The 13,617-nt window shown below is 40.8% G+C and overlaps 1 protein-coding gene across 1 annotated transcript in view; it reads right to left on the bottom strand.

Moving 5' to 3' along the window:
* LOC138715720 (potassium channel subfamily K member 18-like) overlaps positions 1-13,617 on the bottom strand; it is a 228,591-nt gene that overhangs the window by 16,763 nt on the left and 198,211 nt on the right. Inside the window, exon 5 of the mRNA XM_069848776.1 lies at positions 6,004-6,682. Coding sequence (XP_069704877.1) covers positions 6,004-6,682 — 679 coding nt within the window. The remainder of the gene's footprint in view (positions 1-6,003; positions 6,683-13,617) is intronic.

Raw genomic sequence — 13,617 nt, 5'->3', positions numbered from 1 at the left:
TAGTAGCGTCACGGCTAAGACTAACACTGCAAAGCCATTGCCTAAGTCGCAGGTTCGATTCCCAATGGGGTCATGAATTTTCTATATTGATCTAATCCTTCCGGTCGCACTATGATCCTGGAGTTTACTCAGTCACCAACAGAAATTATTTAAATTCCCTGCCCTCAGATTTAATGTTCAGTTTGCAAATGAATATGCAGTGTGCTGTAAAAAATTGATAACAAAATAAGAACGCAAAATTTTAAATGTAGAACTTATCAGAGACATTGTCGAAAGTACAGTATGTACTTTGTGATTAAGATGTCTTTTATTTTCTCTCTATGAGGCCGGGAGGGGAACATCCCTATGCACCGCGACTTGAGGTATATTGTGCGCCCCTGGGATGAGTTGTAGCCCACCGACCGCACCCACGCCGAATGTCCTAACCCCCAACACTCTAACGACCAGTCCCGCCATCCCTCTAAGTCCGTGTACCATTCCACCCCAACAGCCCCTCCAGAGTCCCCTCTCAAACGATGTGAGGTGTACGCCACCCCTCACGTCGGAAAGGCAGTGGGTTCCGCTGCTGAATCACCAACTACCATGCTTTGGCATATCCATGGAGGCCGGCCGAGAGCGTCAGGAGCGGCTGAGGGCCGCCGCAGGCGCGATCTGAAATCCAAGAAGGACAACCGGAATGATAAGGAAAGGATGATGAGAGGGGAAAGGAAGTGGCGAGAATGAGTGTGGTTCAATACGCCTGATAAAGTTACCTGATATTCATCCATAGGAATGAGGAAAAAACCCAGAAAAATCTCACCAAGGCAACTCGTCCCAAACGGGGAATCGAACCCCGGCCCGCTGGATTTGGGGGCGAACACGCTACCACGAGACCACAGCGGTGGACTTAAGATGTCTTACTAAGATATTTTGAAGATATTTTGGTTCGCGCGACCACAGCTCGTCAAACGAAGCATGATTATGATGAAGATGTTCACAGTCACAATACACGCAATCAGGAGAGTGAATTGAACTTTTTACTAATCATCCCTTCCTCCTTCCGGGTACCAGTCTCGATATTTCTGAAGCAAAGTGGAGTACGCGTGTTCTTCTCTTAACGGTTGCTGCAGTTATTTTCCGACGCTGTAACAACTACAAGGCTACTTAGCGTCGGTAGAATTGGTGATAGGGACGTGGTATTTGGAGAGATGAGGTTGAGGATTCGCTATGTGACCACGTGACATTCACCTTACAGTTGGGGAAAGTTTCCTAAATTAAACAAGTTAAGTAATCAGCGAGTATCGAACCCACGCCGGAGAGCAGCTCCGAATTAGTAGGAAAACGCGCTACTGCCAGAGCTCTGCCCGTGGCCTACTGCAGTACTTCTTATATTTAGCATCGTACAAGGCTGACTGACCTATATTAATTATGTATTAAAATGCTTTTCTAATTTTTTGATGAACGTACGCATGTTGTAGGCCTACTGTTCATTTTCGTTATCTTCAACGGAACAGTGTACTGAATCTTGAGTGAGTATTTTACAATTTTATTCTCATACTACTCAATACTAGTAGGCCCCTATTATTAAGCAATTAGAAGTGCTAGGCATTAGGCTATTGTTTGTGACTCAAGAAAATAAGAGTGCGGGATGAAGCGATAGGGGGACGTATGTTAGTGATATGAATGCTTACATTATGTGGAGCAATAGCGATACTATTCATTAACAAATATGGAGGTTTCATCAGTATCTGTTCATTACTGTTGTGCTTAGGAAGTGACAAGTTAAGAGACTAATTACAATTCGAGCTACACTGAGCAATTGTTGTTACTTTATTAAAATATTCAGTAATATCCTTTGATTTCCATACACTTATTGTAAGTAATGTTTTTGACATGAGTAATAATCCTGCTTCTGGGATACTAATCTATGATGACAATCAGCACCCACAGTCAAGAAGGTCACAATCCTGCTGCTAGTATTATCATAAGTATCCAACAATAAATGGATTGCGCAATTCTTTAATACGATCACAGATTTTTAGGCTATTGCGGAACACCAAAAATTGTATACAAAATTAAGGTCCCTTTTGTTTTAAAATTTCAATATATGACATTTTTTGCGTTTTAGAAGCACACGTTGTATTTACTGCGTTTCCAACACGCCTGGTTTTTCTGTTTATTTCTTCGAAATTTCACTTTCCTCAGAGGAATATGTCAAGTTATGAGGCAGGAAAATACCCCCAGTCGTGTACTCGACATGCCGGTGAAGAAAATTTCCCTGCCGTACTCCAAACACGCTGAATTGGAATGTGATATGGAAATGCTGGAGACGGATATCGATTTCCTTGGTTCCGCAAACTCTTGCGTCCGACTTATGACTTCTCTGATTAAACCCAGGTAAAGGGCGGCCAGGGAGAGGTATGCTCTGCACTTGAGCTACTCTTGGCTACAAGGATATAACGGCAGAGATTTAAGAGGAACCTCTGGTTTTGATTCGCACTTTTTAATTATTCTGGACTGGATCTGAAGTTACTTATGCACATTAAGGTGTATTGTAGTAACTGATCGTTTTTGGAGTAAGGGATAAGAAACGTGATCTACTGTGAATGGGTTTTTCGAACGAATAAGTAAAAATTAAGACTTTTTCTGAAATTTCCAAAGATACCAAACATATAAACTAGACTGTTCACTAGTCTTCAAATTGCGAGACAAATATACCTACTAGAGGAAGAATCAGGTAAGTTTGTAGGCGCAAAAAAGTCAGATTCTTTCCTAATAGTCACCACATTGCAAGCCCAATCTAGCTGAAGAACCACGTGTGGTTGTAGGCGCTAATTTAAGAACTTAATTTACACTTAAAGTTTTCCGTGTAATTCCTGGGGATAAAAGAGAGATATCAGGCTGTTTACTGACCTAAGCGTTACTTCGGTGCAGAGACTACAACGTGTTCATAATATGTGCGTCCGTTTCGTCTGCAATATTCGCCGGGCTGATCACGTAACACCATCCCTCGAAATGTTGTCCTGGCTCTGTCTAGAAGATCGTAGGAAAATGCACTGTCTTTTCCTTCTCTTTCACATATTGCATTTCTCCACTCCTGTCTATCTTGCGTCTCGTTTTCAAAATTTATCCACCCACCATAACCTAGACTCACGGTCACAACACTCCTCAATATTATCCATTCCCTCCCACCGAACATCCTCATAATCATCTTCTTTCACTGTGGCTTTTCCTCGGCTTTGGAATTCCCTACCGAGTAATGTCAGGGACTGTCAGACATCAAACCAATTTAAGAATAGACTAACGAAATATTTTTCTAACATTTCTTGTCAACAATAATAGCTGTTTCAGGTTTTTCAGTGTTTAATGGTTTTATATATATATATATATCACAGAATAAATATTTAAATTATCTCATTATTATTATTATTATTATTATTATTATTATTATTATTATTATTATTATTAATATTATTATCACTATTCTTACCAACGTTTATTATTGTCTCACTAACATTACTTATCCATCTTTCATTATTTACTTTCATGTTGTTTCATGGTCTAGATATTAATGTAATAACTATGTAACCAATTGTATTCAATTAGAATTAGAGTCTGGCTGGACGGAAGCGAAGGCCTTCTGGCCTTAGCTCTGCCAAATTAAATAAATAAATAAATAAATAAATAAATAAATAAATAAATAAATAAATAAATAAATAAATAAATAAATAAATAAATAAATAAATAAATAAATAAATATTATTATTATTATTATTATTATTATTATTATTATTATTTTCCGCGGTCACTTACCCCCGTCCTAAAGCTACCATGAGCCCCAGGTGAGAGCCCTCGGTATATAGCACTACCACTAGCAACTAATCACCACATATCACGGAGTACAAGTTCAGTGGCGGCTCGCAGTCGACTCTACATTGGAGGAAACCCAAAATATGAGAAAGAAACGGAGACGATGATGAAAGAGAAGAACTGTAATTATGATGGCGAAATAGGTCAGAGATCCAACGTCGAAAGTTGTCAAGTAATTCTGCTTCAATTGATCGGGGGAAAATCTTGTAAAAAAAGCCCACTTAGGTAACTTGTCCCAACCAGGGTTTGAGCCCGGGTCCGATCGTTTCATGGTTAGAAACAACTGCACAGCCAGGTTCACTCAGCCTAGTATTAAATAAAGTACCTGGTCTTTCCCGGGTGTAGATGGCGGTCGGAGCGTGGTGTCGACCAAATCACCTCATCTTGGTCCCGAGGTCATGAAAGCATGGAGCTCTACCTCCATGCCCACCCATGGCGCGTAAAGTGTCTTACCTTTACCGCTATGGGCAGGGCATAATTGCGCCCCACGGTCAGATAAGATACAGCAGATAAAAAAGGGCCCCTGTTTTGTGGGCATAGTTGCGCCCCATTTCCATCAGGTCCCATCAGGTAGAGAAAGAGGCATGGCATAGTTGCGCCCCGATGAAATAGGTAGAGAAAAAGACACTACGGAAACTCGAGCCTCGCAATCAACCAACCTTATTGATTTCTTATTCGATTTAATATTCATTATCGATACCGTTAAAATGAACACCATGAAGTTGACAGTACTTTTTAACCGTTTTTCTACTGTTTATGCAGCGATTATCGATAGCCTACCGTTAAAATGAACACCATGAAGTTGACAGCACATTATTAACTTTTTCCTACTGTTCATGCAGTGATTATCGATTGCGTACCGTAAAAATGAACGCCATTAAGTTGGCATTACGTTATTAACTGACATATTCAAATGAGTGAGCCGTTGGAATATAGGGCCTTAGCTGTCTTGGCATTTTATTAATGATCTTCACACCGTCTGTGGCGTATAGTGAGGTTAGTGAAAAGGGTAAAGAGTTAATAATTCACAATGGTTCTAAGTTTCAATTTTCGAAACCCTGTACCGTAGGGCTAAGATCTCTATGTACAAACAAAAAAATGCAGTTCATTTATTGTGTGTGATCGATAAAAAAAAGTGTTATTTTAAATAGCAAAATTGATCATATGCTAGGCCACCCCGATTTCAATGCAGCTACTACTATAATATTTTTATGCTCGACCATGCCGAAATGTACTAATTATACACCTGGTAACAGTCCTTTAATGCATGTCATTAAAGTACACCTACTCATTAAAGTACAGATGTTTTCAGCCAATGACAACTCAGCTTACAGGTGTTCAGCCAATAACGAGTCAGCTTTGTACCGTTATAAAACCGCAAGTATCGATTATTCTCGGATATGCAATCGAAAGAGAATTAGTGAAAAGTCACGGATGCTGGAAATCCAATACTGTCGCAGAAGGTTATGTTCTGTTACTATAATAATTAGCGTTAATTGTAAATAATATTCAAATAAATTCAATTTGTCATCTCGTTTTTCAATGTCGAATTCAATAATCAAGGTTATATCAAGTTTAACGGAATTACATAAGGTCAATGACATTATTGTTCGTCGGAAAAAATCAATACTTTCGCGTCTGCGCACATCTCACAATTCACGACCTAGAACAAGGTCACTTCCGATCTTGTCAGATACAAATAAAATGTATACATCTGAATAATTTCAAGTTAGAAATATGGTCGAGCATAAAAAGTCGTATGAAACTCGACTATAATGGTAATTAAGAAACTCGTATGAAAATTATGAAACTCGCTTGCGCTCGTTTCATAAACATCCATACTCGCTTCTTAATTACTACCATTATAGGCTCGTTGCATAATGTACTATTAAGTAATTTATTTATTTTATGACAATCACTTTCGTGTGTACTATGCCCATCGGGGCGCAACTATGCCATATCCATTCTGCTACCTGATTTCTTCGGGGCGCAACTATGCCATGTCCATTCTGCTACCTGATTTCTTCGGGGCGCAACTATGCCATGCCTAGGCCTCCCAATTGATCGCGGGGCGCAACTATGCCATACCGCCTTACCTCATGTGAATAGTGGATAAGGTTAGAGACATTATAATCCAGCACGTACGTATCTTACCTCTGCTCGTGATCTACGTCTTCGAGATCGTCGACGTCTTCCGCATCTTCGTCGAGCTCTTCGTCGTCGTCCTCCTCATCGTCGTCCTTGCCGCCCTCCTCGTGGCCCGCCTCCGGGTCCTGGTGCTGCAGCTCCTGCAGGAGCTTGGCTGCCGCCGGGTCCGACGTGGCGCCGCCCTCCTGCGCTAGGGAGTACTCCGCGCACTCCGTCAGCAACTTGCGCACCTCGGGCGTCAGAGGTCTGGGCGGCCGCGGCCGGCTCTGTATTCTGGGACCTCGCGGGATATGGACGCTAGGAGGTATTTTCTTTGGCACCACGGGCGACGCCACCTTCTTCGGCAGCTCGGTGTTGAGCTGCGCGGAAGGCGCGTAAGGGGGCACCTTGCTGAGTCTCCTCTGGTGGTACCGCTGCTGCTGTTGCTGCTGCTGGCGGTAGTGCTGCTGTGCCTGCTGCTGCTTCTGGTGCTCTGCTTGCTTCTGCTGGTGGTGGTGGTGGTGATGGGCGGGGTGATTCTTCCCACAAGCGTAGCAGCAGGCGTGTGAATATGCGAACTGGAAGGTCCCCGCTAGCAGCGTGCCCAGGTTGGACAAACACAGAAGCATCAGTGGGACGCCAACCAGAGCATACAGCATTGTGACCACCTTCCCCTCTGGCGTCTTCGGGGCCAAATTACCGTAGCCTGTAACAAACACTGCCATGTGAATTACACATGCATTCAAATTATCCACTTTACAGAAATGTATCAGAAGAAATGTAGAAATAAAAGCACCTTGAATATGTACAGAAAGAGAACGACTGCTAATTGAGAACGTTTTTACCACTTGAATAACATTCCAAGTATTGTACAGTTGAGCAATAGTAATAATAATAATAACAATAATAAATTATTTATTTAATGACTCTCGCAACTGCCAAGGTTATATGTGTCGCTGGTGTGCCGGAATTTTGTCCCGCAGGATTCTTTTACATGCCAGTAAATCTGCTGACATGAGCCTGTCGCATTTAAACACACTTAAATGCCATCGACTTGGGCCGGAACAGAACCCGCAACCTCGAGCACAGAAGGCCAGCGCTATACCGACTACGCTACCCAGGGCGACGATAAGTGTATAATTACGTGCAAACTAAAACTACGTATAACTCAGGTTCTACTGTAGATATAGGGTGGAAATGAAATAATCCTGCAGATTGTAAGGGACGATAGGGTACATTTAAATGAATAGAAAACCTATATTACGTTTTGGGATTAAATGCACGGTGAATTAGAAAATTAAGTTTGAAGTTTCAAGAGTCTGGTAACATTGCCGCTAACGCACTCATAATCCAGATGTAAGAGGTCAACGAACTCAGGTCTGTCTGCCTTAGTGAACTATCCCCCATCTCCCTTTCTGGCTACAATGTTGCAAGCTGGTCGCATAGGTCAGTGGCTTCAGATTAGTGGTTTTAAAATTAAATTTACACGAAAGCCTTCCACGCTACTGAAATACGCCACAGGGATAAATGATTCTTTATTATATTTTCTATAGATATGGGCAAAAATCACGATCCTACTCGCAATAGCCTAGTTACCGAGTAGGAGGATGTTAAACATTTGGAAAAAATATTTTTATCTGAGAAAACTATAGAATTTCCACCAATATGGTATTATTTTTTTTGTTACATATAACATGAGCTATTCGCTCTGAAAATCTGCAAGGCTATTTCACTTCTACTCTGTATTTAGTCTGCAAACATTACTGAAGAAGGAAGGACAGAAAAATTGCCGAAGTGATCCCTGTAGAGCGAAGGAGATAGCAGGTTTAATAGGAAATATTTATGCAAAGAAATCAGATGAGTAAAAAGATTCTTTGGTTAATCCTAATCTAAGAACTCTTTATAAGAAGGAGAACAGAGATGTAGTGCCAAGTCAACTCGTATTAGTATAGGACAGCGGTCGTCAGCACAGAGCACCCTGGGGCTAACGTCTCTTATCCGCGGAGAACACAGTGCACCATGGTGCACTCGTAACTGCTAGCGGGTATGCGCTCTACTTCTTCCTGCTGCATGACGGGGCACACGGGACGGCTCCGCTTACCCTTTGCACATTTCAGCGAGTGCTGACGACCACTGGTATAGGAGATAATCTCATTTTTACATATACATTTAAAGTTGACTCTTGATACAACGAAACAAATATCATGACGCATTTTAGAGGCACAAAACTTTCGAGATGTTATTCATGCTGAGTGTTTTGTGGACGATATCTTCGTGATAGAGAACTTGGATTACGTCACGTTTCCTTTTTTGCATCTTGATACACAATTCGTTAAAATGTTCTTTATATGAGCTGTTGAGAGCAGAAGTGGTGTAAATAAAAAATGGGTAATGAGGGTTAAAGTAAACATTCTGTAAAATACAGCGCAAAGTAGCAATTAATATTCAATTTATTTAAACTATTAGTAGTCAGTGGATAGCACGAAGAGTATATTAATTGCTACTTTGTGCTGTATTTTACAGAATTTTTACTTTACACCTCATCACCACTTCTGCTCTGATCGGCTCATATATTTCCAAGCACTGTCATGAAATTCTCAATTTCAACCTGTGAAAGAAGCAAATCAGGTCATAAATGACGTTCCTTTCGCAAGACCAGTATCACTGATGTCACCCTCTGATACGTGAGCGAGTTCTTTCTGTCTGTTTTCAGACTGCCATGCCGATAGAAATGGCAGCGCTGGTGTGTTTTCATTGATATGAGAATACGCAGATGGCACAAGCTGCATGGGAGGAAGCAATAAATATAAAACATACCACGTTTCTTCCAGATGAGTTAGTTTCGAATCTTGCTGTTGGCAGTCCACAGCAATACAACTGTGCCTGCATTACATCCTAAATAAATAAACATTATACCCAACAAGTAAATAGATGAATATATGTATCGTGCGACCAAGCGTTCAGTCATATCGGCGAAATAGTGAACTAAACTTCTTATGTCATTCTTGGTCATCACAAAGCGCAATTAATATCAGACATACCAACCTAACAGACATGAAATGCAGAAATGGAAATTTAGTAAGAATTATCTTTAATAATAATAATAATAATAATAATAATAATAATAATAATAATAATAATAATAATAATAATAATGTTACACTTCAGTGACCTTCATCTTATTTAACATAAGAAGGTCAATGTAGAGTATCCACCGCCCACTGATCGAATACCTATTGGTTAAACGAGCGTTGAGCGACTTCCGCCGATTTTGGAATAGACACCGACGCGGTTAGGTTAGGTTAGTTTAGGCTTTTATTATCCTGTCAAGATGAAGCTGAAAGCGATTGAGTGTGATTTTTTGTTTTCTATGTTGGCAGTTCAAGTGCGTCGGTGTCTATTCCAAAATCGGCAGAAGTCGCTCAACGCTCGTTTCACCTGAATATTTCACACTTTTATCACTGCCAATGTTGCGCTATAAACCAATTTTCGCAAATCTAATGTAAAAGACTGCCTACACAAGCAACAAGTTATATTAAATGTTTAGGATTAATGTAAAACTGGCCTATGTGTCCTATAGTGGGCGGGACATAAGTAACATTCACCCATAAGAAGCGAACTAACCTATGTAATTTTTGTTCTAAAGTAACATGCATCACATTCCTCGAGGTATAGGCCATTCGTTATCTAGTGAAACCTAGCTGTGCGTAAGGAGAGGAAGAAAGTGGACTGAGAAGCTTCCCTCCCTCTCCTGCCTCCACTTGTAGCTAGCTAGCTCACTTACCTCCACCATAAGGTTCTTACTCTGAACTACGGCGTACGTACTCATTTGGTTCCATAAGATAACGAATGACTTAAATATGCTGGATATATCGCAGAGACCAAATGACTGCACACCTTGTTACTCTTTTGTTTACTGCATTTCCGATATAATACTATATACCCTATAAGAAACAAGAAAAGAGCTCACATTGGAAGATATTCTGTTCTTACAATACCAATTTCAAAACCCTTGTTTCGTACAACATTTAATTTTAGGGCCCACGTTTATTATACTTTTTCTTGTTTTGATGAATATTACTATTTCTACATCTCAGAATAATGAAGGCTTTTCAAAATGAAAATCTCACTGAGTATCTTCTATGATTCTGATGAATAAGTACTCATATCTCTGAAGCTATTAATTTTACAATATGTCTAAAGTAGCACATGACTTAATTTGTTCAAATTTATATATGCTTTTATAGAAAAATCTTCTATGATTCTGATGAATAAGTACTCATATCTCTGAAGCTATTAATTTTACAATATGTCTAAAGTAGCACATGACTTAATTTGTTCAAATTTATATATGCTTTTATAGAAAAATTACAGCCAAAGACTCATTTTTTGTATCATAATAGCCCTACTTGATTCTATATTAATTTAACTTAATTTAATTGAATAACATTTACTATAGAAAGTTAAGTGTATTAGAATTTAATTACAATAGGCATAAGCCACACTTTCTAGCAGTAGACTTTATGATGTAGTTCTTCCAATTCGCAGCATTCCTTTACAAACGTTAATTAATTTCCTTGATCTCTGGACTCTATTCACTCTCGCCTCATTATTCTTCCGCTAAACACAAACCAGCGAATCTCACTGTATAATAACCACAGGAAATCAATACACATCACATTTGACAGATGCCATTTGTTCTACAAACAAACACTTGGAATAATGATTTCATGAGCTTTTGTTTTCATTTTCAATTTATTTCAATGAATAACCAATGTTCATTATTCTATTTCATTTCACAGGTTGTCCAGTATCTTCGTCCATGGAGGGGGGGAAAGAGATAGACGAAGAGAAAGCGAATACAAACGAAAGAGACAGTGAAATGAAGGATAGACAATGCAATATGTGCGTGTCGCAATTGATTCTGCTCAATAAAAAAGATATTTTTGATAATTTGGTAAAGCACAGGTTACCAGGGTCTCCGTTTAGACAAATTTTCTCACATTTAATATTTAATTAATGGTAAAGATTCAATTTTGACGTAACGCTTGAGCTGTGGTTGTGCGTCTGGGTGTACATGTACATCAATTGAGCGCGAAAGGATTAAAAATACATCAGTTGAGCGCGGTGGTCGGTTTTGGGTATACATCAGTTAAGCGCGGGGTCAGTTTTGAGTATACATCAGTTGAGCGCGGGGTCAGTTTTGGGTATACGTCAGTTGAGCGCGGGGTCAGTTTTGAGTATACATCAGTTGAGCGCGGGGTCAGTTTTGGGTATACGTTAGTTGAGCGCGGGGTCAGTTTTGAGTATACATCAGTTGAGCGCGGAGTCAGTTTTGGGTATACATCAGTTGAGCGCGGGGTCAGTTTTGGGTATACATCAGTTGAGCGCGGGGTCAGTTTTGGGTATACATCAGTTGAGCGCGGGGTCAGTTTTGGGTATACATCAGTTGAGCGCGGGGTCAGTTTTGAATATACATCAGTTGAGAGCGGGGTCAGTTTTGGGTATACATCAGTTGAACGCGGGGTCAGTTTTGGGTATACATCAGTTGAGCGCGGGGTCAGTTTTGGGTATACATCAGTTGAGCGCGGGATCAGTTTTGGGTATACATCAGTTGAGCGCGGGGTCAGTTTTGGGTATACATCAGTTGAGCGCGGGGTCAGTTTTGGGTATACACGTACATCAGTTGAGCGCGGGGTCAGTTTTGGGTATACACGTACATCAGTTGAGCGCGGGGTCAGTTTTGGGTATACATCAGTTGAGAGCGGGGTCAGTTTTGGGTATACATCAGTTGAGCGCGGGGTCAGTTTTGGGTATACATCAGCTGAGCGCGGGGTCAGTTTTGGGTATACACGTACATCAGTTGAGCGCGGGGTCAGTTTTGGGTATACATCAGTTGAGCGCGGGGTCAGTTTTGGGTATACACGTACATCAGTTGAGCGCGGGGTCAGTTTTGGGTATACACGTACATCAGTTGAGCGCGGGGTCAGTTTTGGGTATACACGTACATCAGTTGAGCGCGGGGTCAGCTTTGGTTATACATGAGTTGAGCGGGGGGTCAGTTTTGGGTATACACGTACATCAGTTGAGCGCGGGGTCAATTTTGGTTATACATCAGTTGAGCGCGGGGTCAATTTTGGTTATACATCAGTTGAGCGCGGGGTCAGTTTTGGTTATACATCAGTTGAGCGCGGGGTCAGTTTTGGATATACATCAGTTGAGCGCGGGGTCAGTTTTGGATATACATCAGTTGAGCGCGGGGTCAGTTTTGGGTATACACGTACATCAGTTGAGCGCGGGGTCAATTTTGGTTATACATCAGTTGAGCGCGGGGTCAATTTTGGTTATACATCAGTTGAGCGCGGGGTCAGTTTTGGTTATACATCAGTTGAGCGCGGGGTCAGTTTTGGATATACATCAGTTGAGCGCGGGGTCAGTTTTGGGTATACACGTACATGAGTTGAGCGCGGGGTCAGTTTTGGTTATACATGAGTTGAGCGCGGGGTCAGTTTTGGGTATACACGTACATCAGTTGAGCGCGGGGTCAATTTTGGTTATACATCAGTTGAGCGCGGGGTCAGTTTTGGTTATACATCAGTTGAGCGCGGGGTCAGTTTTGGTTATACATCAGTTGAGCGCGGGGTCAATTTTGGTTATACATCAGTTGAGCGCGGGGTCAGTTTTGGTTGTACATCAGTTGAGCGCGGGGTCAATTTTGGTTATACATCAGTTGAGCGCGGGGTCAGTTTTGGTTATACATCAGTTGAGCGCGGGGTCAATTTTCCTTAGGCTTAATGACACGTAGCATGTGAAAGCATTTTTGTGCAGTGTAAGTCAGGCTTGGAGGAGAAAAATTCAGTCCTTTGGGGGCTTTCTAATGAGTATAAAGATAACAATACTGACAACGGTAAATGGTTGCACTGGGCAGTCGATCTTCCATTTCTTTCTCCAAATGAAGTAGGAGATGCATTTGTTGAAGATTTAGTTAACAACCAACCTGTTAATGAAAATATCACAGCCGTTGCTGATTATTTGGTATCAAATTTCATAAAGCCGGATTCGTTATTTCCCCCTGAAATCTGGGCTTCCGATACTGTTACATCAGACAGAACTAATAATGCATGTGAGGCGTTCCGCAAAGCGTTCTCTCTGAATTTTAATAATGCACATTCTCATATATATATTTGTTTCTTCAAGTCATTATTGAAAGACTATCATATACAGTACATTAAAATGAATGTCAACGGGAATACTGTTAGAGCCAATCCTACATATAAACTGAGGAAACAGTATATATAAGAAATACTTTGTAGATATAGACTCGGAAATATTACTAGAATTGTTTTCCTGAAGAGAGTGGCCTGCTATTATCCAAGAAAGTGACCTAGATATTAAACAATCCATTACTGGCACTGGAACAAATATTTTAAACTCTGACAAGTACCAAGTTATCGCTACGAGCATTTTAAATTCTGACAATTACCAATTTATCAGTACGATCATTTTTACGAGAGCAGCATTTTTAACCATACCTGTCAATGTACAGAGAGTCCTAAGTCTCTACAAAATGGGAAGGGAAATTGCTGCGGCTCGTGTTAAACTGACCGCCGTGCTCAACTGATGCATTCAGTTCAGGTAACA

The sequence above is a fragment of the Periplaneta americana genome, chromosome 15 (assembly GCF_040183065.1).
Source record: "Periplaneta americana isolate PAMFEO1 chromosome 15, P.americana_PAMFEO1_priV1, whole genome shotgun sequence".
In the NCBI taxonomy this organism is placed as follows: Eukaryota; Metazoa; Arthropoda; class Insecta; order Blattodea; family Blattidae; genus Periplaneta; species Periplaneta americana.
Note: the sequence above shows the minus strand (reverse complement) of the source record. Positions and strands in the feature narration are given on the sequence as shown.